The sequence below is a fragment of the Notechis scutatus genome, chromosome Z, assembly GCF_049901735.1.
Source record: "Notechis scutatus isolate UNSWTSFEM ecotype Mainland chromosome Z, rNotScu1.2, whole genome shotgun sequence".
Lineage (NCBI taxonomy): Eukaryota > Metazoa > Chordata > Lepidosauria > Squamata > Elapidae > Notechis > Notechis scutatus.
Genome location: NC_142025.1, coordinates 87,051,095 through 87,078,765, shown reverse-complemented (window position 1 = coordinate 87,078,765; position 27,671 = coordinate 87,051,095). Strand labels below are relative to the sequence as shown.

The 27,671-nt window shown below is 36.0% G+C and overlaps 1 protein-coding gene across 3 annotated transcripts; it reads right to left on the bottom strand.

The window, feature by feature from the left end:
* Positions 1–945: 945 nt before the first annotated feature.
* On the bottom strand, positions 946–27,456 carry MEIOC (meiosis specific with coiled-coil domain). Of its 3 annotated transcripts, none has more exons than XM_087947203.1 (8): positions 27,394–27,456; positions 26,277–26,405; positions 16,346–16,506; positions 15,254–15,358; positions 12,030–13,869; positions 6,674–6,808; positions 5,212–5,392; positions 946–2,690 (listed from the first exon to the last, which is right to left on the bottom strand). In XM_087947203.1, exons 2-8 carry the CDS (start codon positions 26,316–26,318, stop codon positions 2,461–2,463), a joined length of 2,694 nt encoding a protein of 897 aa, XP_087803329.1. In that variant the 5' UTR covers positions 26,319–26,405; positions 27,394–27,456; the 3' UTR covers positions 946–2,460. The 3 variants fall into 3 exon arrangements, with proteins under 3 accessions (XP_087803329.1, XP_087803327.1, XP_087803328.1); XM_087947201.1 differs by having other exon boundaries at positions 27,234–27,395; XM_087947202.1 differs by lacking the exon at positions 27,394–27,456 and adding an exon at positions 27,252–27,386.
* Between the last annotated feature and the right edge of the window lie 215 nt (positions 27,457–27,671).

The window sequence follows — 27,671 nt, the reverse complement described above, 5'->3', positions numbered from 1 at the left end:
AAAGGTTTTCATAACTACAGATGTCAGCAATCAGTCTGTAGTCACTCAACTCCTTGATGGTGTCTTGGGCCCTGGGGATGATAGAGAATTTGAAGCAAGAAGGAATATATCCCTAATGATTTATTAAAGATGCAGGTGATGATGGGGGTCCAGTTGATCAGTTCAAACTTTTAAGAAAAAGTTACTCTGTCTGCAGTGGTCAAGAGACTGAGGATAAAGATGCGAACTATGCTGAAGGGTGTGTAGCGAGGATTAGTTCTATATGATTATGATATTGGAAAGGTTCAACTATTTATTTCCAGGCAACATCAAACAAAAACAACAATAGTTCTATTACAGGGGTGACTTTAAAGTGATCACAGTATCTAAAAATACTGTTAACATTGTCCAATCATTCTCTGCCCAACTCACTTCACACAGTTTTTGCTATGGTAAAAATAGGAGGGGGAACTGAGTATCAGGTATGTTTACCACCTTAAGTTGTTTATAAAAATAACGGTGGGATATAAGTAAAACATCTATTTTCAAGGAAAAGTAAATTACCCAAATCATTAAATAGGAAATAATCTCTCTTAAAAGCTGTATTGACCTATCCAATAAAAACTGGAAGTTTACATTTTGTGTTAACTATTTCAGAATACTGGCCAGATCAAATCTGTCATGTCAATTGAACAAGTAGTTTCTATAGTTCTCCATACAAATGTGCAAACTGGGAAAAGTGCTTTGGATCTGATATTTATATGCTCACGGTACTTGTCACTCCTTTTCCTGGGCTTCCAGTTCCAGGACATTCGGTTTGTCGAAGGAGCCAATGATAGATACAATGAACACACTATGCTAGGTCCAAAACACTGCTCCCACCTAAACTGAATAGGGTGTACATCTCTAGTTCTCAGCCCCTATTAGAAAGTACAGCTAAAAGCTTGTAAAAATGCTGGAAAAGTGAAACAAGGGAGCCTGAAGTTTTTAATTTATTTATAAAGCCCTATTTGCCAATATCTTGTATCTGAAAGTCAAGGTATAGACATAGGAAAAACACAATTTACTGCAACAAAATCCAGTTTATTAATTAAGAGACTGAAGTCAGTACAATATTTGTTTTCATAACATGAAACATATCAATGTCAAAACTCAACCCATCTTTTGAGTGGCTACTATAGCATAGTGGTATGAATTTGCTGCCATCTGCAGTTTATTCTGGCAGCATGGAATGTCATATCAATGATCAAAATTGTTCCCTATATTTTCTCTTGCAATCTCAATCAATTCCTCTCATCATCTAAAGGCAATTTATGTGGTTTGATTATACTTTTTAGCACACCAGGATTTCTAAACGCTGGAAGAACACAAATATTTAAAATATCTGTGTACCTAGCCAAGGGCAGATTAATAAATTTTATCCAGACATTATACAGTTTATGTTCATGCTATATTGTTAAAACCCAAGATCTCCTGAGCCACATAATAACATGCTAATTTAATAAGTTATCCACATTCAATAAAAATATATTAAAAGATATTAAGACAAAAGCAATTGTTCAACAGTGCTAAAGTACGCAGAAGCAAACCAAGGAAACAAAATATACATTAAACAATTTTAAACCAAACTGGCTAAAGTGTAATAACCATAAAGAAAGTGCATTTCAGAACTTCTTGATACCCTTCTTAAAGTAAACCAAGGGTATTAAAAATAATACTCATTATTTTAGTTGCAGCACAACTGTAAGGACACAGATCAGATAAATGTAATATTTGTTTACATTTAAATACTTTGAAACAGGCAATGTTTTATTGATATTTAAAATAATTGGTACAAATGATTTCAAAACTTCTTTTTATGTTCCCTTTAAATGCATGGTTGGATAATAACTTTATGATAGCATCACTAATTTGAGAAAAATCGGTTAATTTTGTACTTAAGCTTAGAATAAGGTTTCAAATTAATAAATATATATTCCTTTAGATATTTTCATTTTTAAAATTTTCATACTGGGTGTGTTTAGCTTTGTTTTCTTTATGTTTCCAGGTACTCATTGTCTAAATGAAACCTTTTTTCTTTTCACAATCAAAGATTGTTTTACTAAACTGCATACACGATAGTATGTGACAGCAATTCAGTTCATTATTTTGAAGTAATAATGTAATCTAAAAGAATTTTTATTGTACAACCAAACTCTCATTGTGTATACTTACAATGTAGAATGGATTTCAAAGTTTAAAACATACTGATTTATTGAACCTAATACAGTAGTTCAACCTCATGAATATACTGATTCCAACAGCAGTTAACATAGACATTGTGGCTTATGTTAACTGATACTTATCAGTTAGCTGCTGGATTCACATAAGCCAACTTTACTTCCTTGTAGTTACTTTTAATTTGGACAGAATGTTTAAACATATATATGTATGTATATGTATGTATGTAGATGTATGTATATATATATTTGCCTTTGCTTTTCAGTGCTTTTTTGTAGCTCCCCGTTGAATCATAGGATTACCACTATTCATCTGATCATGCAATTTATCTTGAGATGTTACTAGCTCTTGTAAAACCTTTTCCATCTCAGCTGGAACAGATGTATAGGTTATTTTAGGCAATGTCATCTGAAGAGCACACCACAGTGTAGTACGAGCTTTACGTGTTGCTATGCACATCTCTTTAATAGCCAATGCAAGAGCAAAAACATCTGCAACATAAGAAAAAAATAGAAAATATAAATTCTTATCAACTGCTCAAAATTATTACTAAGACACAAACCCACACCAATATCTGCTGTTGATTTCAACAATACTGCATTATTTTTATATTATTGTGGGAGAAAAATATTTTATCTGAATCATACAGATCTGGCAAATAATACCTATTCCTATCCAAAAGGAACATAAAGGAATTCCCATTTAAGAAATCCTGATATTGCTAGGGCTTAAAATTATTGTAATGAACAACAGCAAAAATTATTTGTATAGTTTTCCCATCTTTTAATGGAGTATGTTTCTAACTAAAGTGTGCAGTAACTAATCTGAAGTGGGCAAGAGTGCTTTAAATCTGATACGGGCAGTCTCTTTATATCTGTTGGCATCAACAATTACCGAGAGCGTGCCCATGCCAGATAGCTGGCTGAGGAATTCTGGGAGTTGAAGTCCACAAGTCTTGAAAGTGCCAAGTTTGGGGACCCTTGATCTAGAGAAAGGAACAAGAGGTCAGCTATACTGGACTTAATTCTTATTAACAGAGTTGAAATTGTATAAGGGGTTCATATTGTAGGAACTTTGGAGGAGAGTGACCATGTCATTTTGAAATTCAATATAATACAGACACAAGAAATAGAACAAATCAAAGCAGTGTCTTAGAATTTAACAGCTATATTTCAACAAACTTTGAATTTGGAAAGGATTCCATGGATCAAAATCTTAAGGAGAAAACAATTCAAGAAGCTTGAGAAAGTCAGAAAAATGAAATTATCAAAATCCAGTCCAGCATGATACCACTGAAAAAGAAAAATAAGAGATCCAAAAAAAACCTGCATAGTTGCATAAACTGAAAGACAAAAGGACAAGTATAAAAAGTTGAAAAAGGGACCATAACTAAGGCAGAATACCAGGATATAACCTGAAACTGCAAATATAAAGTCAGAAAAGGCTCAGAATGAGCTAAAATTAACAAAAATAAAAATCTTTAAACATGCAAAAAATAAGAAAAATGTCAAGGAAACAATTGGTCCACCAATGGGATAAGGAGGAAATGATCACAACAGAGAGAAAATAGAACTTCATAATTTATTCTTTGTATCTGTCTGCACACAAAAGAAAAAAATAGTCTATTCTACCAAAAGCAGAATCATAAAAGACAGGCTAGGGATCCCAAAGTTGTTTTTTCAAGGGGCAACTAGCCTTTTTTGTTTTTCTTTGAAGGCATTTCGCTTCTCATCCAAGAAGCTTCTTCAGCTCTGAAGCTTCTTGGATGAGAAGTGAAACATCTTCAAAGAAAACAAGTGAAAAACAAGTGAAAAAGGAACTTTGGGACAACCCAAATTGAAAATATCCAGAGACACAAAGTCAAAATAGACAAGAAAATGGTAAGAGAACTCCTGTCCACCCTAGACAAAATTCCACCAGGACCAGATGGATTACATCCCAGAATTCTGAAGTTGCTGGCAGACGTAATCACAGAACCACTGAACCTTATCTTTTAAAACTTCCGGAGCACAGGGGAACTATCAAAGACTGGAACTGATGTGGTTCCCTTCTTTAGAGAAGGGGGGGGGGGGATCCAGGAGGCTATAAACCTATGAGCCTGACATCAGTATCTGGGAGGATCCTGGAAATGATAATCAAACAACAGATCTGTGAACACCCAGAAGCTAGCAAAGCTATTACTAGAAGTCAATATGGTTTTGTCAAAAACAGATCATGCCCAAATTTTATTGCATTCTTAGAAAAAGTGACTAAATTAGTGGACCAGTGAAATGTGGACAAGTACACTTGGACTTCAGTAAAGTATTTGCCAAAGTAGACAACAACCTACATCTTGGTAAGATTAAAAAATGTGGGATGGACAGCATCACTACCAGATGGATATGTAACTGGCTGACAAACTGTACTCAACATGTAGTGCTTAATGGAACTAGATCTACATAGAGGGAAATATGCAGTGGCACCCCAAGATTCTGTCCTAGGCCTAGTACTCTTCAACATGTCTGTTAATTAACAGAAGGATAGGGTTGACATCATAGCAGTTTTCCAATATTTGAGGGACTGTCATAAAGAAGAGAACATTCTATTCTTCAAAGCACTGTTACAAGTAACAAGAAACTTGTCAAAGAGAGATTCAACCCAGAAAATAGTGAGAAATTTCCTGACAATTAGAACAATTATCCAGTGGAACGGCTTGTCTTGTAGGTGTTCCATCCCTAGAAGTTTTTAAGAATGGATTGGATAGCCACTTCTCCAAAATGATATAAGGCCAGAGGTGGTATTCAGCAGATTCTGACCAGTTCTGGAGAACTGGTAATGGAAATTTTTAATTTGGAGAACCAGCAAATACAACCTCTGATTGGAGATTTTACAGTATCCTTCCCCTGCCATGCCCACCAAGCCACACCCACAGAACCGGCAGTTAAAAAAAATTGAATCCCACCACTGCAAAAGGCCTCCTGTTTGAACTAGATGGCCTCCAAAGCCCCTCCCAATTCTATTATTTTGTATTACCTCTGTCATCTTGACACCGGGGCCCTCCTTGTCTTTGCCGATGTGAAGCATTGACAATTTCATCCTTTCTGCGGGATTGGACAACATGTATTGCTTCCAAGTGCTTATCAAGAGCAGTACAGATATTAGCATGAAGGGGAGAACTTCGTAGACGTTCCATCTTTCCCAGCAGAGTCACAACCTATGAATATTAACAGACAGTTTAAATTCCATCCTAATTGACTTATGTCAAGAGAAATTTAGCCCTTTCTCAAAAGTATTGAAAAGAAAAATTGTACCGAAGGCCTACTATAAAAGTACAATATGAAATTGCTTTTTAAATCTTTCAAAGAGCTACAGTTCTGTGGATCCAAGGTAACTGTAATTTTTGTATTTGCCGGAGTATCCCCATGCCATTCCAAGATTCTGAATTTAAGAGTTTCAAAATATTTTGTGTTTTTGAAAATTATATTGATAGAACACTATTTCAGCGTTTGTTTTTTTACAATAATTGGATCGTGATAAAGTTACTTATACCTGCAGGACCACTTACTCCAGCCAGTATTGGCTCAACCAGTTAAATCTATTAGGAATAATTGTTACAAATTCTTCACTTCTGCAAGGTTGGGGGAGGAACAGACTGAAGCAAGATGTCTCTTCTCTATGGTAGAACAGAAATTGTGGAACAGCTTCCAAGTGATTACCTACCCTCTCAGTGAAAACCAAACTAATTCAGAAGCCTTTGCCCAATTTGATGTTGCCATTTTTTTTGCTTTTTTATTGTCTATTTTTATACTATAGCTGTGGTTTTTGGTTAATATACTGTGTTTATTGCTATTGTTTCTACTTATGGCTGTCAGGTTTTTAGATTCTCTCATGAATGTTCTAAAATATTTTTTTATTCTATGTCCTCTGCCAAGACAAGTCTTATTTTAGACTATGAAAAATATAGTGTAACTTGTTTCACTTATTTATTTCCTTGAATTGTTCTAATTTTAATAAACTTCTGATTCAGGATATGAAGATATTTGTTGAATTAAAATATGCAAGCAGATACTTCTTCTCAGTTTTTGAAGGTATTATACTTTTTTTATATGGTGGTGCTTCACTTTCCAACTGCTGCTTCTATTTTCATCATTAACCCAAGAGCACAAACAGGAGAAAAACCAGTAAGAGGGAGCAGGAATGCCAGCTTGAAGCAAGGAAAATTGATAGAAACTGCATCCAGTCCTCCTTCCTTAAAATTGACAAGACTGAAGATAGAACAAACTGCATCCAACATCGAATGAATTCTATAAAATTCTATAAAATTGTTTTGAGCAGCCATGTATGTCTATTAGGTGGAGGAGCAAAGCAAAGAAGAATTAAATAAAAATGTCACTGCATGTAATAGTCAATCTTTCTGTTTGGCAGAAAATTTGCGCCCATTTGGGAAAAGTAACAAAGCTGATAAAATATGAGATTCAAAATTTAAATAACTCACTCTGGCTTGCTCTCGTAACTGATCCACAATTAAACGGTCAACTCTGGATGGATTTGATGTCAGTCTTGGGATAGGAGTGTTATTAGTGCTAGATACCTTCTTCCCAGGGTAATTCTTTGCAAGGACAGATTCAGTCTGAAAAGCAGAATAACTAATGTCACATTAAAACTAGTTATGATAAGAAAGATTTTCCACACTTCAGGGATGCAAATAGTGATATAAGCTCCAAACAAAATTGCTGGATTCCAACTATTCAGCCTAACTTTCAAAAATTGTGTAAATGTGATATATTCCCTAGAAGAAGTTTGCAATTCAAAATTTCAATCATAATTATGACAATATTAAAAGAGAATCACTTGTTAAGTTTAATAATAGAATATAAAATACTGAAATTTTGATATTGGACAAAACAAGATATTGGGCACAGAAGTAAAGTTTCTTTCTGGCATGGAGTATCCAAAGTACAAAATTATGTAACTTGCAATTATATAATCACATAGGTTGACTCAGCCTTTCATCCTTCTGAGGTCGATAAAATGAGGACCCAGATTGTTGGGGGCAATATGCTGACATTGTAAACCAGAGAGTGTTGTAGAGCACTTTGGAGTGGTATATAGGTCTAATTGTTATAGCTGTTGCTATATCTTCTAGTTTTCCACAGCCAAACTTAAATTAGGAATTTATACAAGGATAGCATTAGGAAGAAAAAAAATATTGTTATCATTAGTAAATGATAACTTAGTTGAAGCTAAAACAGTGGCAAATCAGAATAAATGTGAATAAACAGTGGCAAATCAGAATAAATGTGACATCAAACTGACATGTGAATAAGAATGGATTTATGGCAAACTGCATCTACTAAAAGCTGCTTTTTAAATAAGTTACTATGAAATAACTTATAATATTTAATGAAAATATATCCAGAAAATTGCCATGCCTATTTCCAATAAGTAGACATAAGAAGAAAATATGATTACAGTGACAGCCTTGGGAATAGTACATGAACAAGAGAAAGTTTAGAAAATTTGCTATCATAGGGCTTGCAATTTAGTTTAAATTATCTTTAAACTAATTAGATAGAAAATGGTTAGCAGCTTTCTTATCCAGAGAACTGGGATTAAATGGCACAAAAATGGAATCAGTAAGAGAAAATAAGATATATATTTAATATCATTTTAATGCCTTGTAAACATTGAATTTGTAGTAACATCGGGAGAATAATATAGCTGTGTAACAATTAAATAACCAGGGAATGATGTAATTAAAATGTATAAGAATTTAGAAACAGAAAGGACAAAAAGCTTGGAGATTCTTTTGGGTCAAATAAATGGCTGTTTGCCTATACTGAACACAGTGCTTGGAAGGTATCAGAGGTTCAATGAGAGGTCTTGGGAATAGTATTTGTTTGTTTGTTAAATTTATTTGCTGTCTATCTTGCCATTATGATACTTTAGGCCTCTGATGGCGAACCTATGGTATGCGTGCCACAGGTGGCACGTAGAGCCATTTGTGCAGGCACGCAAACCCCAGGCAAACTTACCTGCACTGCACATGTGCTCACCTCCCGATTGATTTTCAGCCCATTTGAGGCCTTTTTCGGCCTCCCAGAGGCTTGAGGGAAGCCTCTGCAGCCTTTGAGGCCAGGGTCTGCCCGTTTCATCACTTCGGTATTTCCGGAAATATAGGAAGTGATGAAGCGGGCCTGTTTTTCGGCTTCCAAAGGCTGCAGAGGCTTCCCTCAAGCCTCTGGGAGCTGAAAAAGGCCTCAAACAGACCGAAAATCAGCTGGGAAGAGTGCGCATGCGCAGTGCAGGTAAGGCATGGGGGGATCACACCTGCATGCACAGGGGGCGTGGGGCGTGCGCATTGCCTTCTGGGTGCTGGCACGTGAGCGTGTGAGTGCGCACGCAATTTTTGGCACAGGAGCCCAAAAAGGTTAGCCACCACTACTCTAGGGGGCTTACAACAATCTGTAAAATCCCTGATCAAAATACAGCCTGTGCATCACAAGAGGATAAGAAGCAGTTTCATTCAAGAAGCACTTGTGGATGGTATGGATCTGATACCTTGTCAATATTCTCTCTAGAGATTAAAAAAAATGAATGTCTTCTAAGTATTAATGTATTTTTATGATAGGCATAATAGAGACCATATACAGCATACATTGGAATATTTAACTTTAGTTCAAGCCTGCTAATGGATTCTCCAGGTATGACTTTTAGAGACTTAGTTACTATGTATTATACAGATCTCAATCTGGGATCTCCCGAGAGATCCTGATGGCCCAGATCCTATTAAAATGTTGTAAAGATCTGAAGACCTAGCTCTTTTTCCAGGTTTTAGAGCAAGCTAGATGAGCAACAGTGGTCTTGCTGATGTGATTTTGTTTTGGGGTTTATTGTTTAATTGGGACATTATGAGTTTGCACTTTTGTTATATTTTTAAAACTTTGTATGACACCCATTGTTTGAGATGAACAGCTAAACAAACAGGTATATAAATAAAATATAGAAAACACCCTTGGGGCCCATGGCAAATCAAAACATAAGTCTTAGAACTCAAAATGATTGTTTTGATAAGAACATCAGAGATTTTTTTTTTTGCCATTACTATGGGAAAGTATCTAATCTCTGATAGATCAAAGGAAGACACGAAGTCCCCAGTTGAAGTCCTTATTTGATTGGAGAGTTTATGACTTGAAGCTGCAATAGTAAACTCATTCATGTATTTTACATCCAGAATGGACTCCTCCCTTTGGAGGATAACAAAGACCAGAGGCTCTGGAAATACTATCTTAAAATTTAACTGGCAAATTATTCAGTTTTTTGAAAGAGAAGAATTGGAGTCCACATCACATAACATAGAGATATATCTTGATATGAGGTACCAAGGCCAATGTGAGCATCTATCATGACATAAGCTGCAACAGAACATGTTTGTACAGAAATAAACATATTATGGAGCTTGATCTTCATAATTTGTGTTCTACCCGCAAGAAAGAAATCTAGAAGATTATGTTAATGAAGCCAAAGCTACTGTTTCCTGGATTTTCTAGGAATTTAATACATTTGAAAAGAACAGTTGTAGAAGCATCTACTAGGTGCATTTATTTAATATAATATACAGATAGTCTTTGACTTATGACAACAATTGGGATCAGAATTTCGAGCCATTAGGCTATATAGTCATTAAGCAATTCAATCATCATTAACTGGACCCAATTTTATGACCATTTTTACCGTGATTGTTAATCAAATCACCATGATTGTTAAGCAAATTACATGAATTACATGGTCATTAAATGAATATGGTTTCACCCATTATTTTATTTGTTGGACTTTGGCTGGGAAGGCCATAAATCATTACATGACCGCAGGGTGCTTTAACCATTGTATAGATAGTCCTCATGGCCTGTCAGTTAGAAATTGTTCATAGTTATATCAAGTTCCCAAAAGATACTTATGATCTGGTTCTAAAGTTCCAACAGCTGCCCTCCCCCCAGTCACATGACATTTCAGGTGCCCGGCAACTGGGCCACAATTACCACTATTTGCAGCATCCCACTATCACAATTGCGATTTATGTTTTTGTCAGCATATACTTCTGATTTTCAGCAAAATCACCGCATAGCAAACAAGTGCCATTATAATTTCAGTAACTAAATGAATTGTTGTAAGTTAAAGACTACTTGTAGAAGAAGGGTAAATTGACAGTACATATTTGTCCTCTATAATAGATAATCCTCAATGGAAAATAATTTGTTTAGTAACCATTCAAAGTTATAGCAGTACTGAAAAAAATGACTTAAGACCATTTTTCACACTTACGACCATTGCAGCATCCCTACGATCCTATGATTTGGATGCTTGGCAACTTCCATGTATTTTTGACAAGTTGCAGTGTCCCAAGGTCATGTGATCACCTTTTGTGACTTAGCAAAGTCAATGGGGAAGCCAGATTCACTTAACAATCATATTATTAACAACTACAGTGATTCACTTAACAATTATAACAAGAAAGATCATAAAATGGAGCAAAACTCACTTAACTGCTTCACTTAGCAAGAGAAATTTTAGGTTTAATTGTTCTAAGTCGAGAACTATCTGTATTGAATTTTTGTTCCCCTATATGGCAGGGGTATCAAACTCAAGGCCCTGGGGCCGGATCCAGCCCATGAGGTGCTTAGAACTGGCCTGTGGGGCTGCCCTGGAAACAGAGAAGGACCGGCCCGCGGTGCCTCTTCCAGCGAAATCAGAGCTCAGGAGGGCCGCATGCGGACTCCATTTTCGCTGGCAGAGGGCTGCAGGAGGCCATCACGGCTGAAACCGGGTCCTGGAGTGGAGCTACACATGACCTCCCCCAGACTCCATTTTTGCTGGCAGGGGGCTAGGAAAACAAATTAAAAACAAAACAAAAGGAGAAATATTTCCCCTTTTGCATTTAAGCATCCAAGAAGGGAACAGGAAAGAGAAAGGGAAAGAGGAAAGACCTTGCCCTCCCCACCAAGGTCAAACGCAACCCTGATGTGACCCTCAGTAAAATCAAGTTTGACACTCCTGCTCTATGGAATTCCTTTGATGATGGCCTGACTACAGGTACGCTTCAACTTACAACAGTTCATTTAGTGACCATTCATAGTTACAATGGCACTGAAAAAAGTGACTTACAACAGTTGTTGACACTTATGACCATTGCAGCACCCCCCTGGTGGCATGATTAAAATTCATATGCTTGACAACTGACTCACTGTTATGACAATTGCAGTATCCCTGGATCATGTGATCACCTTTTGCGACATCTGACAAGCAAGATCAATGGAAAATCCAGATTCTCTTAACTATTGTATTACTAACTTAATAACTGCAGTGATTCATTTAATAACTGTGGCAACAAAAGTTTTAAATAGGGCAAAAATTATTTAACAAATGTCTCATTTAGCAACTGAAATTTTGGGCTCAATTAAAGTCAAAAGCTACCTATATTCAATTATTAGATGAAGGCAGTATATGTGTTCTCAAGAGTAATATTTTATTATTCCATACAAAAATAAGAAGCTACTTTCATTTTATGATGAAAAGAGATAAATTTGGGAGTACCGCTGTTGGGAAGTCTTACATTTGACTACCCCAAAAAATGAGCCCACTGAATTCATTTGGATTAATATTAGAGAAAACTATAGCTATTAACAATTATTTTTTTCCATTGTATTATATCTTAAGATTCTGTTTTATTTAGTACAATAGAATATGGATATTTGAAACTTCTATTTCAGGTAACAGAAGTAGTTTAAGAAGAAATTTAAGAATACAACAAATATTATTTGTAATAACTATTCTACTATGCATAGGTTTCTTACCTTTTTCCTTTCTTTTTCTAGAGCTCTCCACTGTTCATAACATTCTTCCAATCTAATATGAAGCTCACTGGCTGATCCACTTCGAGTTTTCACGGGTCTTTGAAATCCAAATGTTGGAATGAAGCCGGTGAAAGAATTGTCTCCATACATATCATTAAAATATGGGTACAAATGGCTTAAATCCTCATAGGAAAACAAATCATAGGAATCCATCAAAGGAATAACTGATGGTCCAGAAGCATGGTTGGATTTCAAAGGAAATCTATTTGAACTTAGCTGTTGGGCATTTGGGCTATGTCTCAAATCACCCATCATAAAATTATTTGAGAAACAAGAAACTTGGTTGCGATTTACACGGTTACTGACAATATTACTATCTCCGCCTCCTTGTCTATGACTATTTAAGTGGCCTTGAGACTCCAACATATCTTGGTAGGAATTTTGAGACAATCCATCTAAATGTTTTTGGCCTTCCTCAACTTCATAATGTCCAGTTTGTGGTTTAACTTGAAAATTGTGCTTGTTCACATTTTCAATGATCCCATATTGCTGTGAATAGTTATCACAAAAACCGTTTGGTGGCTTAATTTTTTTGTCAATAATGGACTCAAAAAGGCTTTCTTCTACTTTACTTAATCCTTCTGTATGACTGGAAGAAGAAACTCTCTCTGTAGCACCACCATCTTTAAAATCAAAATTGGAAAATACTGTAGGTACTTCTTGGCGATATTTCTGAAGTAACAAATTATTATTTAAAGTTGCATTCGCTGATGATAGCTGAGAAAAATCGTAAGAATGATTGGAACCTTTTGAACCTGTAGATAAATTACTCAATTTTATCAAGGTGCTTTGATTCCGAATAGGGACAGAGGAACTGTTTTTAGCTTGTATATTTATCCATGTTGGCCTCAGGTTTGTGCTTGGTGAAGTAGTTACTGGATTTGTTGCTAAAATATTCAGTGATTTGAAATAATCTGAATTTTCTGAAACATTTGCAAAATCACCACTTCCTGGAACAGCTATATGAGACTTCAGGGTAAAATCCGACTTTAAACCAAAATCAGGAGTAAATGAATTTTCATTCACAAACTGTTTTTCTGATACGAGTCCTGTGGTCTTTTGAAATGTAAAACTCTGATGTTCTGAAGATACATCTTCCATTTTCTTTGGGACAACTTGTTTATTTTGAAAAAATTTACTATAATTATCTGTATCTAACATTGGTAACTCAGGTGTTCCACTTGGTAATTTTTTACTCTCTTGGACACCATAATTTATGTTTTTATTTTGCTTTACTTTATTAAGATGAGAATAATCCAGGTATCTATAATAATCAGCACTTTCACCGTACCTATTAAATTGTGAAAGAAACATTTCAGCTTTCTTTTGATGTTCTGAATCATGTCCCTTAGGACCTGTTTTTTCTCTTCCATAAGTGTAAGTATCTGTTCCTGATTCTTTTATTGCTTCTAAAAGATTGGTTTGTGGGGTAAAATATGTTTTTGCATATGAATAGTCTTGAAATTGTGATACCTTTGCATTCTCATTGGACTGAACATTGTAACAGTTGAGATTATCATTCCTGGAAGGAAACAGCCATTGTTCATCAAGATCTATATTAGTAAGCTCATGATAAAGGTCATCCACCTTCTGCTGCAAAGTTACATTACCAGTGTGCAGATACTGTTTTTCAGAAACTGGTAAAGATTCTCCACCATAAAAAGCCTGTTGAGGAATGACTCCATCTATTGCTCTTTTTGTTTCAGACAACACATCAGGATGATCTGTAAATCGAGTACTGCTCACAGGCCATACAGATTTTAAACTGGTGGCACATGCTCTAGAAGAATGAAACATAAATAGTTGTGGCAATTCCTTAATATGTTTTATATTTTATGCTTTTAGTTTTGATGTGTCCTATAATTAATGTACCCAAAGAGCCATTAAAAGCTATTACAATTATAGTCTTCGAACAACATATATCAGTGATGGCAAACCTTTTTGTTGTGGTGTGCCGAAAGTGTGTGCACGGTGCTGGCACCCACAATGCAATGTGTCTGCCCCCCTGCGCATGTGCGTGCAACACCCCCACCCTACCCCCTTACCCGCACTGTGCATGTGTACGCCTCCCAGCTGATTTTTGGACCGTTTGAGGCTGTTTTCGCTCTCCTGCAGGCTAGAGAGAAGCCTCTGCAGCTTCAGGAGGCAAAAAAATGGGCCTTCCGGAAATACTGGAAGTGCCCATTTTCACCCTCCGGAGGGCCTCTAGAGCCCGTTTTCGCCCTCCTGAAGGCTTGAGGGAAGTCTTTGGAGCCTTGGGAGGCTGAACTCAGGCCAGTTTCAGCACTTCTGGTATTTCCGGAAGGCCCATTTTTCGGCCTCCCAAGGCTGCAGAGGCTTCCCTCAAGCCTCTGGGAGGCTGAAAACAGCTTCAAACAGGCCAAAAATCAACTGGGAGGCACGTGCATGCGCAGTGTAGGTAAGTTTGGCTGAGGCTCACATGCCCGCACAAATGGCTCTGCGTGCCACCTGTATATTAAACATATATATTAAAGTAAAAATAAATATTTAAAAGGTAGTATGCTACTAATAAGCGACGTGGTGCCTCAGTGGCTAAGATGCTGAGCTTGTCGATCAGAAAGATCGGCAGTTCGGCGATTCAAAACCCTAGCACTGCGTAATTCCCGTTACTTGTCCCAGCTTCTGCCAACCTAGTAGTTCGAAAGCATGTAAAAAATGCAATTAAAAAACTAGGGACCATTTTGGTGGGAAGATAATCATGTTCCATGCGCCTTTGGTGTCATGCCGGCCACATGACCACAGAGACATCTTCAGACAGCGCTGGCTCTTTGGCATTGTAACAGAGATGAGCACTGCCCTCTAGAGCCGGAAACAACTAGCACGTACGTGTGAGGGGAACCTTTACCTTTATGCTGCTAATATGCGGAGGTTGCAAGTAGCAGGCATATATTTTATTTAATGAATAAATTCAAGAAGATAGTATTTTGAAATAGATCCAATATATTGTTTAAGACACTAAACAGTTGAAACAGCTGAAAAAAATACTTAGAAAATTTTAATTTTCAAGTATTTATATATCAAGGCTTTACAGAAATTACAACCTTTTACTATTAGAAGTAGATTAAAAGTGGCTATATATGATAAATGCTGCTTATAATAGTAAGCATGAGAAAATGTTGTTCTATTCTAAATACAGTACTAACCCTTCAGTAAAATAGGGCTGTGATTTATCTTGTTCTTCCAAGATGTTAGACACAAGTCCATATAGATCTGTTTCACTGCCATAGTCATTTCTTTCTGTTTGAATCCTGAGGACAAACAAAGTATAGTGAATTGTGGTTTACCATCCAAATTCTATTATGTTTGGTCTTTTTAATTGTATAGTCTGTACTTATGATATAATGAATTATCCAGAACTACAACTTATTTCACCAAGTTCCCTCTTACATAGCATAACTAAATTTTCTCTTTATTTTACTCTGCTAGCTTCCTACCAGACAACGGCTGATAAAAACATATTTCCCAACCAAATCATGATCTGAATCACACATAATTTTATATCAATCCACATTTTAATACCATATAATTAAGAACTTCCATAATTCAAATATATCCAAACTGCTATTGCTAGAGGATTCTATGGGTCAGAAAGGCCAAAACTGCACCTTTATATTAATTCCTTTTTATAAATATAGTTGGTAATGCCAGAATTTTCTGAAAGCAAATTCCAAAATTCAAACCCATATGATTTTATAAAACTCAGAACATCAAAATCATTACTTTTGCTGCCATCATTCCCTAAAGATTTACACCAACTTATTTTGTAAAGATAGAAAATGCAAGAGTCTTTTTCTCTTCAGTTGACTTATCAGACTTTCTGTCATTTAGATTAATAAAATGATCAATCAAAATACAGTACAACATAAGGTGACAATGTTGGTAATTCTTAACTTATTATCTTGCTATTAGAATAGGAGAGACATTTGAAAGCTTTGATTTTTACATCCATTATTACTGTATTTCTGTAAAAGAAAGGGTAGATCAAAGGCAAATATGTTTACAGAATGGAAGATGATGACATAACATTATTCTGAGCCTTTTAAGTTTCTCTTTTGCTAGGTTTCTTTTTTCCTCATCATTCTTTTTAAAAAAAACAATTAGGGGCAAAAATAAAAATGATCCGTGCAGAAAGATTGCTGGACATTAGAAACAATTTAGAAAAGCTCTAACATATTATGTCTTATGCCAGAAAGCAAAACAAATTTCAAAGTTCATTTAATTATTTAATCATATACCTGCTCTTTACATTAATTTGAGAATTTGGAGGTTGTTTATTATCATCTGCATAAGTGGACCATGGGACGTAGAAAAGAGAAGAGTCATTGGGATTTAAACATTCAGAGGTTGTTGAAAGTGAAGTACTGTAAGTCTGCCGTAAGTCTACATTCTCTTCATTCTGAATTTTAAAGAAGAAAAAAAAATACAAAGCAATATACAAAACAGTACTTTTTCTTAACAGTACTTTTCTTACAACATAAATTTTATAATTAATTTCCAGTATTAAGGTTAAGCAGGTTATAAGGAGGAAAACAACCATCTGGATTTTTTGCCTAATGCTAGGAAGTTAGATGTATGCAAATGAATGAAGCTAGACATTGTTTTCTCAATTCAATGTATTAATTAATTTCAATGCAAAATTGTTTCATGATATTACCAAACCATAACAACAGTTCACATTTCAATACTCAACATTTTACATTTTATAATTTCATGTTTTTAATAAATAACATAACATCAAATTAGCTTGTTTTCAAAATAATTCAAGCATTGGTAGAAAAAAAAATAAGAATTGCTCTTATATTATATTAAGTAACGTAAGCAGGAAAGAGAAAGTGAAGTACAATTTCCAGAGCATATACAAAATTAAAAATGCAATTTATTTGGATTTCACTTATCAATAAACCACTGAAAATATAATTCATTCTTTGTAATTTATTCCCTCACAACTAAAATAATTTCTATATCATCACACAATGTAAATCTATCCTCAAGCAAAAAGTAGTAAACTGGATGTCCAAAGTGTCTTAATATAGGAGTAATAAATATATCAAACAATGGAATAATATGTACAGTACTGCTGCTAGTTAAAAAGGAACATTTTCTGAAGTAATGCCCCAGTGTGATGCAGCTACCTATTATTTTTGTGATTACCTCATATGTAACACCCTAGGACTATTTTTGAAAATCTAAGCATGTTGACCTGATTTGTATTTTCCTAGATTAGTAAAGAACCAAGGTACAAGCCTTCTTTCAATTGCTACCTTCAGTGGCAACCATTACATTAAACTACCTAAAGGGTATAATCACTCATTATATATGTAACTGTTAAGACCTACTGCCTTTTTTCTTTGGTTTCTCCCAGATCCTTTCCCTGAAGTGTCATGTCATTTAAACTGAAGGGAAAATGTACAATTCACAATACAAAAATTCACTGTATCTGTGAATTTCTCTGGCTATCAAATAGGGTAAAATATTTTAAAGTTTTTAATAAGTTATTAGATAGTCATGCAAATGAAATGTTAACATACATTAGTATGTATACAACAATTTCAAGAGAAAAATATCTTATATCAACAAACATCTCTGCTTCCTCGCCTCCCAATTTTATACTTATGTGCTTCAATGTGCTATTGAGTGCTTCTTTTGTTTTAATCAAAACAAACAAAATGGCAAGGTAGCATTTCCAAGCACAGTATATATTTTCATCTATGTCTTCAGGCTCAGCAGATTCTACAAAGGCATCCCATATAGCAGGTGTGTCAAACTCGCGGCGTCATGGCGGTGTCATCACATGATGTATCACAACTTTTTTCCCCTTCACTAAACTGGGCATAGGCATGGCCAGCACATGACGCATCCAGCCCATGGGCCGCAAGTTTGACAGCCCTGCCATAGAAAATAATAAAACAAGACAACAGTTTCAACAGACAACAGTATGCTTTTTCTGGAAGTGTATTAACCTGGCCAGTAAAACAAATTAAGTCAAGATGATACAGAATATCTGTATATATACTCTTCTTATATATTTAGCATCTAAGTTGAATATATACTGAGGAATGCTGGGTTTGAAGGTGAGCATGGTTTTAAAACGGGAAGAAGAAACATCAATAATTTGCTAGGGTGATGATACTATTCTGACAGCTAAAAAATGCAAATGACCTGCAATATCTAAATCATGAAAGTCAAAGAATATAGTAAAAAAAAATCAGATTAAGATTATATATAAAGAAAATCAAACTTATGACAGCAAATATAGCCAACAGCCTTAGAATTGGAAAGATTCTTAAGTATTGAATATTCTTTTCATTTCTTTTCTGTTATAATCTGCCTTGAATATCCTCTCACAATGATGGCAAATAAACAAATTCTAATTAGCAATCGAGAAATATTCCCCAGACAAGCAACTTGGTAGAGTAACAGTAAGTTACTGTCTATACTTACACATGGTCACTCCCCTAGTCACTTCCCATCTTGATTATTGCAATGTGCAATCATCAGCCCTTGAAGAGCATCCAGAAGCTCCAATTGGTGCAAAATGCAGCGGCCTGCATGGTTTTGTGCAGACCTGTGTGTACATGTATCATCTCTCCTGCAGGAGCTGCACTGGTTGCCGATCTGCTTCTGGGTGCAATTCAAGGTGGTGGTTGTCATCTTTAAAGCCCTTCATGGTTTGGGATCAAGTTATCTGCAAGACCATCTCTTGCTGGTCACATCTAACCAACCACTAGAGCAGAGAGGCAAGAAATGTTGCAGGTCCCATCCCCTAGAAAGATATATCTAGTGGGACCCAGAAGGGCCTTCTCCATGGTAGCTCCCTCTCTCTGGAATATCATTCCCCCAGAGATTAGAATGGCCCCACTCTAACCCTCTTCCGGAAGGCACTGAAGACCTGGTTCTGCCAGTGGGTCTGGGGAACTAAGAAGAACCCTTAGAAGCGAGCCCTATACTACTACTAAGAGAAATAGAAGAATATGGAAAGGTGACAGAGTTAAAAATTAACACAGAAAAAACAAAAGTGTTAACAAAAAACTTTACAAAGGAGCAGAAGAACTAGCATATAAATTAGGTATGCAGGTGGCAAATAAAGTAAAATACCTAGGGATCTGATTGATTGCTAGATGTTCATCGATTAAAAAAGATAACTATGATAAATTTACAGACAGTGTATCGGCTGGTTTACCACTCCTTTTTGTGCATCCATTTCATAGTCATCATAGTAATTATATTACATGTCATATTATCAATCAACAATTATATATCCTAATATCATTATTAAACAATCATTTGACTATAATTTTACTAATTCATACTTAAGCGAGATAACTATAGTTTAGTTAATTTATTTTCTAACAAATCATAAAATCATACCAAGTCTATCTTAATAAAATATTATAAAATATTATCAACCCCCCCAACAAATGTATATTCATTATTTCCTAGGTTTCTAAATATTTTATTATTATATTGTATTATCTAACCATTGATAAAAAAGATCCCAAACTTCATAAAATTGTTTATCTTCTTGTTCTCTAATTTCAAATGTCAATCTACTCATTTCAGCACATTCCAATATTTTCTTAATAATTTCTTCTTCTAATGGTATTTTCTCATTCTTCCAATTTTTAGCAAATACAATCCTAGCCGCTGTTAATACATTTACAATCAAATACTTTAAGTTTTTATTATATGTATCAGGTAAGATTCCCAATAAAAAAATCTCTGGTTTCAAATCTATATGCTTCTTTGTCATTTTTTCCAACCATATGCGAGTTCTAGTCCAATATTTTCTAGCGTCCTCACAAGTCCACCACATATGGTAATATGAGCCAGGTATCTGATGACATTTCCAGCACTTTTCAGATTTATTCTTGAACATTCTTGCTATTCTTGTCGGGGGGAAATGCCACCTGTAAAACATCTTATACAAATTTTCTTTATATGCTGTTGACATTGTCATTTTTTAATTTTGAGACCACAATTTTAGCCATTTCTCTAAATCAATCCCATATCCAAAATTCTTCCCCCAAGCAATCATTGTTTCTTTAACCTGTTCTTCCTCTAATTTAATTTCCAACAAATAATTATAATTTTTTGATCGCTTTTTCATCAGTACCTGTCAAAATCCTATCTAAATCAGTCAATTTATCATAGAATCCTTCCATTTTAGAATCTTTAAGATACCTTGAATGTATTTGCGCATATGAAAACCAATTCATCTTTATGCCTTGTTCTTCTAAATTTTGCATCGTTTTAAGTTCACCCTTTTCATCTAATAATTCCCCATATCTGTTTGTTCCTTCTTATAGATTATAGGATAAGAAAAAGCTTCAATAGTTGATAACCAAACTGGGATTTTCAAATAACATTGTTTCTTAGTTTTCTCCTAATTCAACCATAACGATTCCCGTATATAATGCCTTCTAAAGTAACCCCAATCATTACAGCAACCAAATTTTGTCCTTTTTCTTCCTCAATATTTTGGAATCTAAGGTAAAATTCTGACCTGTCCATCTCCCACTTCAACATCCCACTTTTTTATTGTTCAACCGTTGTTAATCTGCTATCAATGTTTCCAATTATGTCATCTCTTTGCTTATCTTTCTCTTCTATTTTTTGGATTCTCTCATCATGTTTCACCATCATCTGCTGAACATTTTCAAATTTTTCATCAATCTTCCCAATTCTTTGGTCAATACTCTCCATTCTTTGTTCCATATTCATTTTTAGTTCTTCTATTCCTTGCATAACCGTCGCTAAATCCACTTGTGCTTTATCTTGTTTTGCCATTATATATAAAGAAAATCAAACTTATGACAGCAAATATAGCCAACAGCCTTAGAATTGGAAAGATTCTTAAGTATTGAATATTCTTTTCTGTTATAATCTGCCTTGAATATCCTCTCACAATGATGGCAAATAAACAAATTCTAATTAGCAATCGAGAAATATTCCCCAGACAAGCAACTTGGTAGAGTAACAGTAAGTTACTGTCTATACTTACACATGGTCACTCCCCTAGTCACTTCCCATCTTGATTATTGCAATGTGCAATCATCAGCCCTTGAAGAGCATCCAGAAGCTCCAATTGGTGCAAAATGCAGTGGCCCGCATGGTTTTGTGCAGACCTGTGTGTACATGTATCATCTCTCCTGCAGGAGCTGCACTGGTTGCCGATCTGCTTCTGGGTGCAATTCAAGGTGGTGGTTGTCATCTTTAAAGCCCTTCATGGTTTGGGATCAAGTTATCTGCAAGACCATCTCTTGCTGGTCACATCTAACCAACTACTAGAGCAGAGAGGCAAGAAATGTTGCAGGTCCCATCCCCTAGAGCAGGGGTCCCCAACCACCGGTCCACGGACCGGTACCGGTCCGCGAACAAGTCCCTACCGGGCCGCTGGTTGCTGGGCGCCGCCATCTTTTTTGATGAAAAGTGCTTCCGGTGAGCTTTTCCGGGTAGAAAGCCATTTCTACCTGGAAAAGCTCACCAACGCTCGCGCCGCCATCTTTTTGATGAAAAAGTGCTTCCGGTGAGGTCACGGAAGCTTTTTCATCAAGATGGCGGCATATAACTGATGCCGGTGCCGGGCGCGGCGCCAGCTGATGCCGGTGCCGGGCAGCATAAAAAGGTTGGGGATCACTGCCCTAGAGAGATATATCTAGTGGGACCCAGAAGGGCCTTCTCCATGGTAGCTCCCTCTCTCTGGAATATCATTCCCCCAGAGATTAGAATGGCCCCACTCTAACCCTCTTCCGGAAGCGCTGAAGACCTGGTTCTGCCAGTGGGTCTGGGGAACTAAGAAGAACCCTTAGAAGCGAGCCCTATACTACTACTAAGAGAAATAGAAGAATATGGAAAGGTGACAGAGTTAAAAATTAACACAGAAAAAACAAAAGTGTTAACAAAAAACTGTACAAAGGAGCAGAAGAACTAGCATATAAATTAGGTATGCAGGTGGCAAATAAAGTAAAATACCTAGGAATCTGATTGATTGCTAGATGTTCATCAATTAAAAAAGATAACTATGATAAGTTAATAATGCAAATAGTTAAAGATTTAGATAATTGGGTCAAATTGTAGTTATCGCTATTGGGACATATTTTGATAGTAAAAATGAACATTTTGCCAAAATTGTTGTTCTTGTTTCAAACAGTGCCAGTCAAGTAGGAAAAGAATTTTTTTGTAGAATTAAACAAATGTATATCTAAATTTATATGGCAGAGGGAAAAACCCAGAGTGAAATATAAATTATTACAGGATGCCAAGAAAAAAGGAGGATTTGGCCTTCCAGATTTTGAATTATATTATGATGCCACTATAGTAAACTGGCTTAAGGATTGGGTTAAATTAGAAAATAGAAGGTTATTAGTATTAGAGGGTTTTGATCTCCAACTTGGCTGGCACGCCTTCATGTGGGATGGAAAATCTAAACAACATTCAGATTTCCAAAGGCACCAGGTAAGAAACCTATTGTTTAATATCTGGGGAAAGATTAAAAAAAAAACATTACCCAAAGGTTCCATTGTGGATATCTACATTGGAAGCAGATACACATCCAAATGTATTGGATTATGAAAATATTGTTAGGTATAAAGATTTATTATATGACACTGGAGAGTTTAAAAATAGGAAGCAAATACAAATTCAAGGAAAGGAGATAGCATGGTGGCCCTTTGCACAAATACAAACCCATTATAAAAATGATAGAGAACAATTTGGCTTTAATATGACTCCACAAGAATTAGATAAAACATGGCTAGGAGAGAAAAAGAAAACAATTAGTAAAACATATAAATATCTTTTGGATTACAAATTAAAAGAAGAAACAGTTACAGAATCTATGATAATTTGGGCTAAAAATGTGGGTCATAGTATTGAATTTGATCAGTGGGAACACATTTGGCAAACAAATTACAAATTAACTATGTCAGTCTCGTATAAAGAAAACTTATGTAAAATGGTTCATCACTGGCACCTACCTCCTGCGAGACTGGCTAAGATATTTCCCCACCCAATTGTTGGAAATGTAACTACACACAAGGAACATATTTTCACATGTGGTGGACTTGCCCATGTGCTCAGAAATTTTGGAGAAATATTAGAAATTGGATTTTAAATATAACAAAACAAAATTTAAAACTTGAACCCGAAACCTTTCTGCTAAGTATGATAGATTCAAACATGGAGAAAAAATATCAATATTTAATTTTGCATATCATAACTGTAGCTAGAATAACCTACGCGCAAAACTGGAAACTGTCTTCCATTCCTTCAGAGGATATGGTAATTAAAAAAAATACATGAATGTGCTGAGATGGATAGCCTAACCAAACTGACTGATAGTGACTATTATGAAATATGGAACATTTGGTATGAGTGGTTAAAGAAAAGATAATATTTGATATTTGGATAAGTTATGGAAATGACGGAAGACGTGCATTTAATCACAAACTATATAGAAAAATTAAAACATAAAAGAACGAAGGAGTTATGGTAACAAGGCAGATCACGTCAATGATAAAGAAAAAAAATGTAACCATTGCTCAATATATGCTGTAAAATCTATATATGTATATGTATATATGTATGTATGTATGTGTATATGTGTATATGTGTGTGTGTGTGTGTGTGTGTGTGTATATATATATATATATATATATATATATATATATATATATATATATATATATATATATATATATATATATATATATATATATATATATACACACACACACACACATATATATTCATAGATTTTCACGGGTACAGGTATGCAGGTCTTGGCATGTTGGGTCTTTTCCGTGTAAGATTGAGAGTATCTTGGCGACGTTTGGCGAGGTCCCACTCGCAGGATGGCGAGTGGGACCTCGCCAAACGTCGCCAAGATACTCTCAATCTTACCGAAAAAATACCAAGATATGTATATATGTATGTATGTATGTATGTATGTATGTATGTATGTATGTATGTATATATATGTATATATGTATATATTTTAAATATGTATATTTAAAAAAATTAACATTTAATTTTTGTCATTCACATTTCATTTTGTTCCTCCTTTGGCATCCTTTCTTTAATGATTCTATTCCACCATTTCTTTGATATCAGTGAAACTCTTGTCCCATGGCAATGGCGAGTTGGCTTTGGTGAGCTATCCCACAGCAAGTTGGCCATTGTAAGTTGTCTAGACCCATCCTCAGCTTACATAATTAATTCAGGGACTATTCAATGTTACAACAGTGCTGAAAAAAATGACTTATGACCATTTTTCACATTTACAACTGTTGCAGCATCCTCCTGGTCCCGTGATCAAAATTCAGATGCTTGGCAACTTGCATGTATTTATGACAGTTGCCGTGTCCTAGGCTCATGTGATCACTGTTTGCAACCTTCTGACAAGCAAAGTCAATGGGAAAGTTAGATTTACTTAACAACTGTGTTACTATTTTAAACAGCAGGATTCATTTAAAAACTGTCTTGCTTAGCAATTGAAATTTTGGGCTCAATTATGGTCCTAAATCGAGGACTACCTGTAATACAGTAAATTCGTCGTATTATATAGCCAAAGACCTAAAACATAAAATACAACCAAAAACTGCAACAAGATTACACAAAAACACCTGAGTTTGGAGTAATAGCTTTCAGGGGTCCACTGCAGGGGTGAGCAACTTGGGGTTTGCAGAGGGAGAGCCGCTAGCTAAGGTTCTGTGCAGTTCAGAGAATCCCCCAAATCCACTCCTGGTTGGCCCTGCCCACCCCACCCCGCCCCTCCCAAGAGTCCCCATGCAGCCCATTTTGGATGCAGGTAAGTGCAGGGTGCTCGTGGAGGCTCAGGGAGAGTGAAAAACGGCCTCCCAGAAGTTCAGGAAAGCTGGAAATGGGCCCGTTTCTGGCTTCCAGAGAGCCTTGGGAGTCCAGGGATGCCGTTTTCGCCCTCCCAGACGCTTGAGGAAAGCCTCTGGAGTCTAGGGAAGACAAACCCCAACTGCCATGGTGCAGGAGGCCAACTAGGCCACGCCCACCCAACAACTGGGCAGAGAACGCCTTGCTAAAAATTTTGAAGCCCACCCCTGGTCCCCTGGATCCTGTGATCACTTCATCATGCTAAATGGAAAATAATGTGTCCTTAATACATTTTTGGTGTTATATCATTGTATTGGAAAGTAGCATATTTCTGTATTATGAAGATGACAGAATAAAGCATTATTTAAAATGTTTATTAATTTTGGTATAAATACCATACTGGTTTGAAAACAATTTAGTCAGGGCCTCAACAAGATAAGCAATCACTTTGTAAGTCCCAACACTTCACTCTGAGTTCCTGGGACAAATAATGCAAAGGTATTTTCCATTCAAATGCAGGAACAAATTTACTGTTGGAAGTAGTGAAAATATACTTGTTGGAAGTAGTGAAAATTTGAAGGCTTTTTTTATTCTTTTTATTCATACCTTATAATGAATTATAAGTTCATTATACTGAATTCTCATTTAATTTTCATAGAAGTAGAAAAAGACAGAAGAGCAAAATATAGAATTAAAAAAGAAAATTAAAGAAAAGATGTCATTTGACCCATTCTTCCCTCTATCTTCTGAATCTCACAAGAGATTATATAATTCTTTTTTCTGATACAGAAGCATGTTAAGGATAGCAGAGTTAACTGATAAACCATACTAAAATATCATCTTGGGGTATGGGCTGCACATCTATTTTCATTGATCAAGAATCATAGGATGCTGAAATTAATCTTTAGCAACAGTACAGTAGAAAATTCAAACTGTTACCTCTGCTTAAGGTTTTGGGATAGGATTTTTTAAAACATTTGTATGTTAAGCCTAACAAAGTCTTCCCTTTTTATTTCTCCTTGAAAATAAATGGAACACTATCTATATTTACACTTTGCTGAAAAAAAGGCATTGTTCTGCTATAAAAAAACCTGCAAAAACAGGGTGCCAGAGTTATGATTCATCTGCCCATACAGTTTGAATGTATTGTTATCACCCCAATACTGAACTCACTCATGAACTATTTCATAATGCATTTTAAATACGAAGCTTATTTTAAAGTCAATATAATAGAACTATATACTATCATACAATGCTTCAATGTGGTTACTCCCTAAAATGTTTTTGAAGTAAAATTATCTTTAAAAAAACTGATTGAACCTGCAGTTTGTAGCAATCATAGAAGGAGCTGCAACCTGTCATGATAACGTTATTGAACACATCCGTCAGTCTTCCACTGGATTCTGTACTATTCAAATAGTGGCTGGCACCTCTGAAAGCTACTTTAGGCTGGTATAAAACAATGGAAGTAGAAAGACAATTAATTCACATCTAAATTGTTTGCTTTACACTTTTAAAAAAAATGGGTAAGTACATTTCTATATGCTGACTTTCTGGGAATCAGCCTATTAAAATATTGCTCTCCATATTTTTTTACATTAAAGAATAGTGTACCAAAGATTTGAAAAGAATTGCAAAATAGTATCTGCATCTCCAACTTGGATGAATTCTGAGTCAAGATTTCCTAGTTTTAAAACTCACAGATTTGATTAGTTAGCAAAATGAATAGCTAAAGTCCATATTTTTATTCAGATACCCACACATAACTGTAAACATAAATTAGCCAAACCAAAGGAAAAATTTAGATTCCTCCACTGAGAATAGTTGGGCAATTTGGAAAAACATGACTGGAAAAACACTGGATTCCTTTTGCTAAATGCACGACGATTATATTGATATGTAATTAATGATTGCACCCCTTTTTCATAGTGGTGTTTGCTTATTAAGTTTTGCAACCCCCGACTTTCAATTCCTCAAGTTCCTGTGGTTCCTCTTGCTTTCTAATTTTCCACATCCCATTTATTTTCCTTAGCTACATTTCCAGTATCTTCTGCTGGTCGCCCACTCATCTAAATTCTCTAGTTTGTATCCATTCCGTATTTTCCCGCTTGCCCTTCATCAAGTCCTCTTCATCATACCGCCCCTTTCCATCCACATATGCCCTTTCACCCCTCTCTTTTCCCGCCTGTCCTTTGCCTGACCCCTTCTGCTTCATACCTCAGAGTATCATTCTATTGTATACCATTCTTCCTCAACCCCGTTCCCCCACCCCCTCACCTCCATCCCTTTCCCTACACAGCTTTAAGAACGCCTCTCACTCCCTTCCTTCAAGGAAACCTGGGGACAAAGAGAAACGTCGTGGAATCCCCGCCATGCCCAAGGAAGCTGAGAGCGTCTCTCACAGCAGCCGAGGGAAGGAGAACAACCGTTATCACACCTGACAGACTGGGGAAGGGAGGGGGCGGGGTAGAAGAAGGAAGCGACTTCCCAAGGGATCATCCCCTCCCCCTCCACACAAACACCCCCACCGCTCAGGCCTCCCCACAATTGGATGCCGCAGATAAAAAGACGACGAATAAAAAGCGGCATTCCGCCCCCTCCCTCCCCCCCATATCCTTCCTTCCCCCGCATCTTCCTCGGCGGATAGCTACAAGGATAGGAAACTCGGGAATGTCATTGTAGGGCAACTCTTAAGTTTTTTTATCCTTTCTTCTG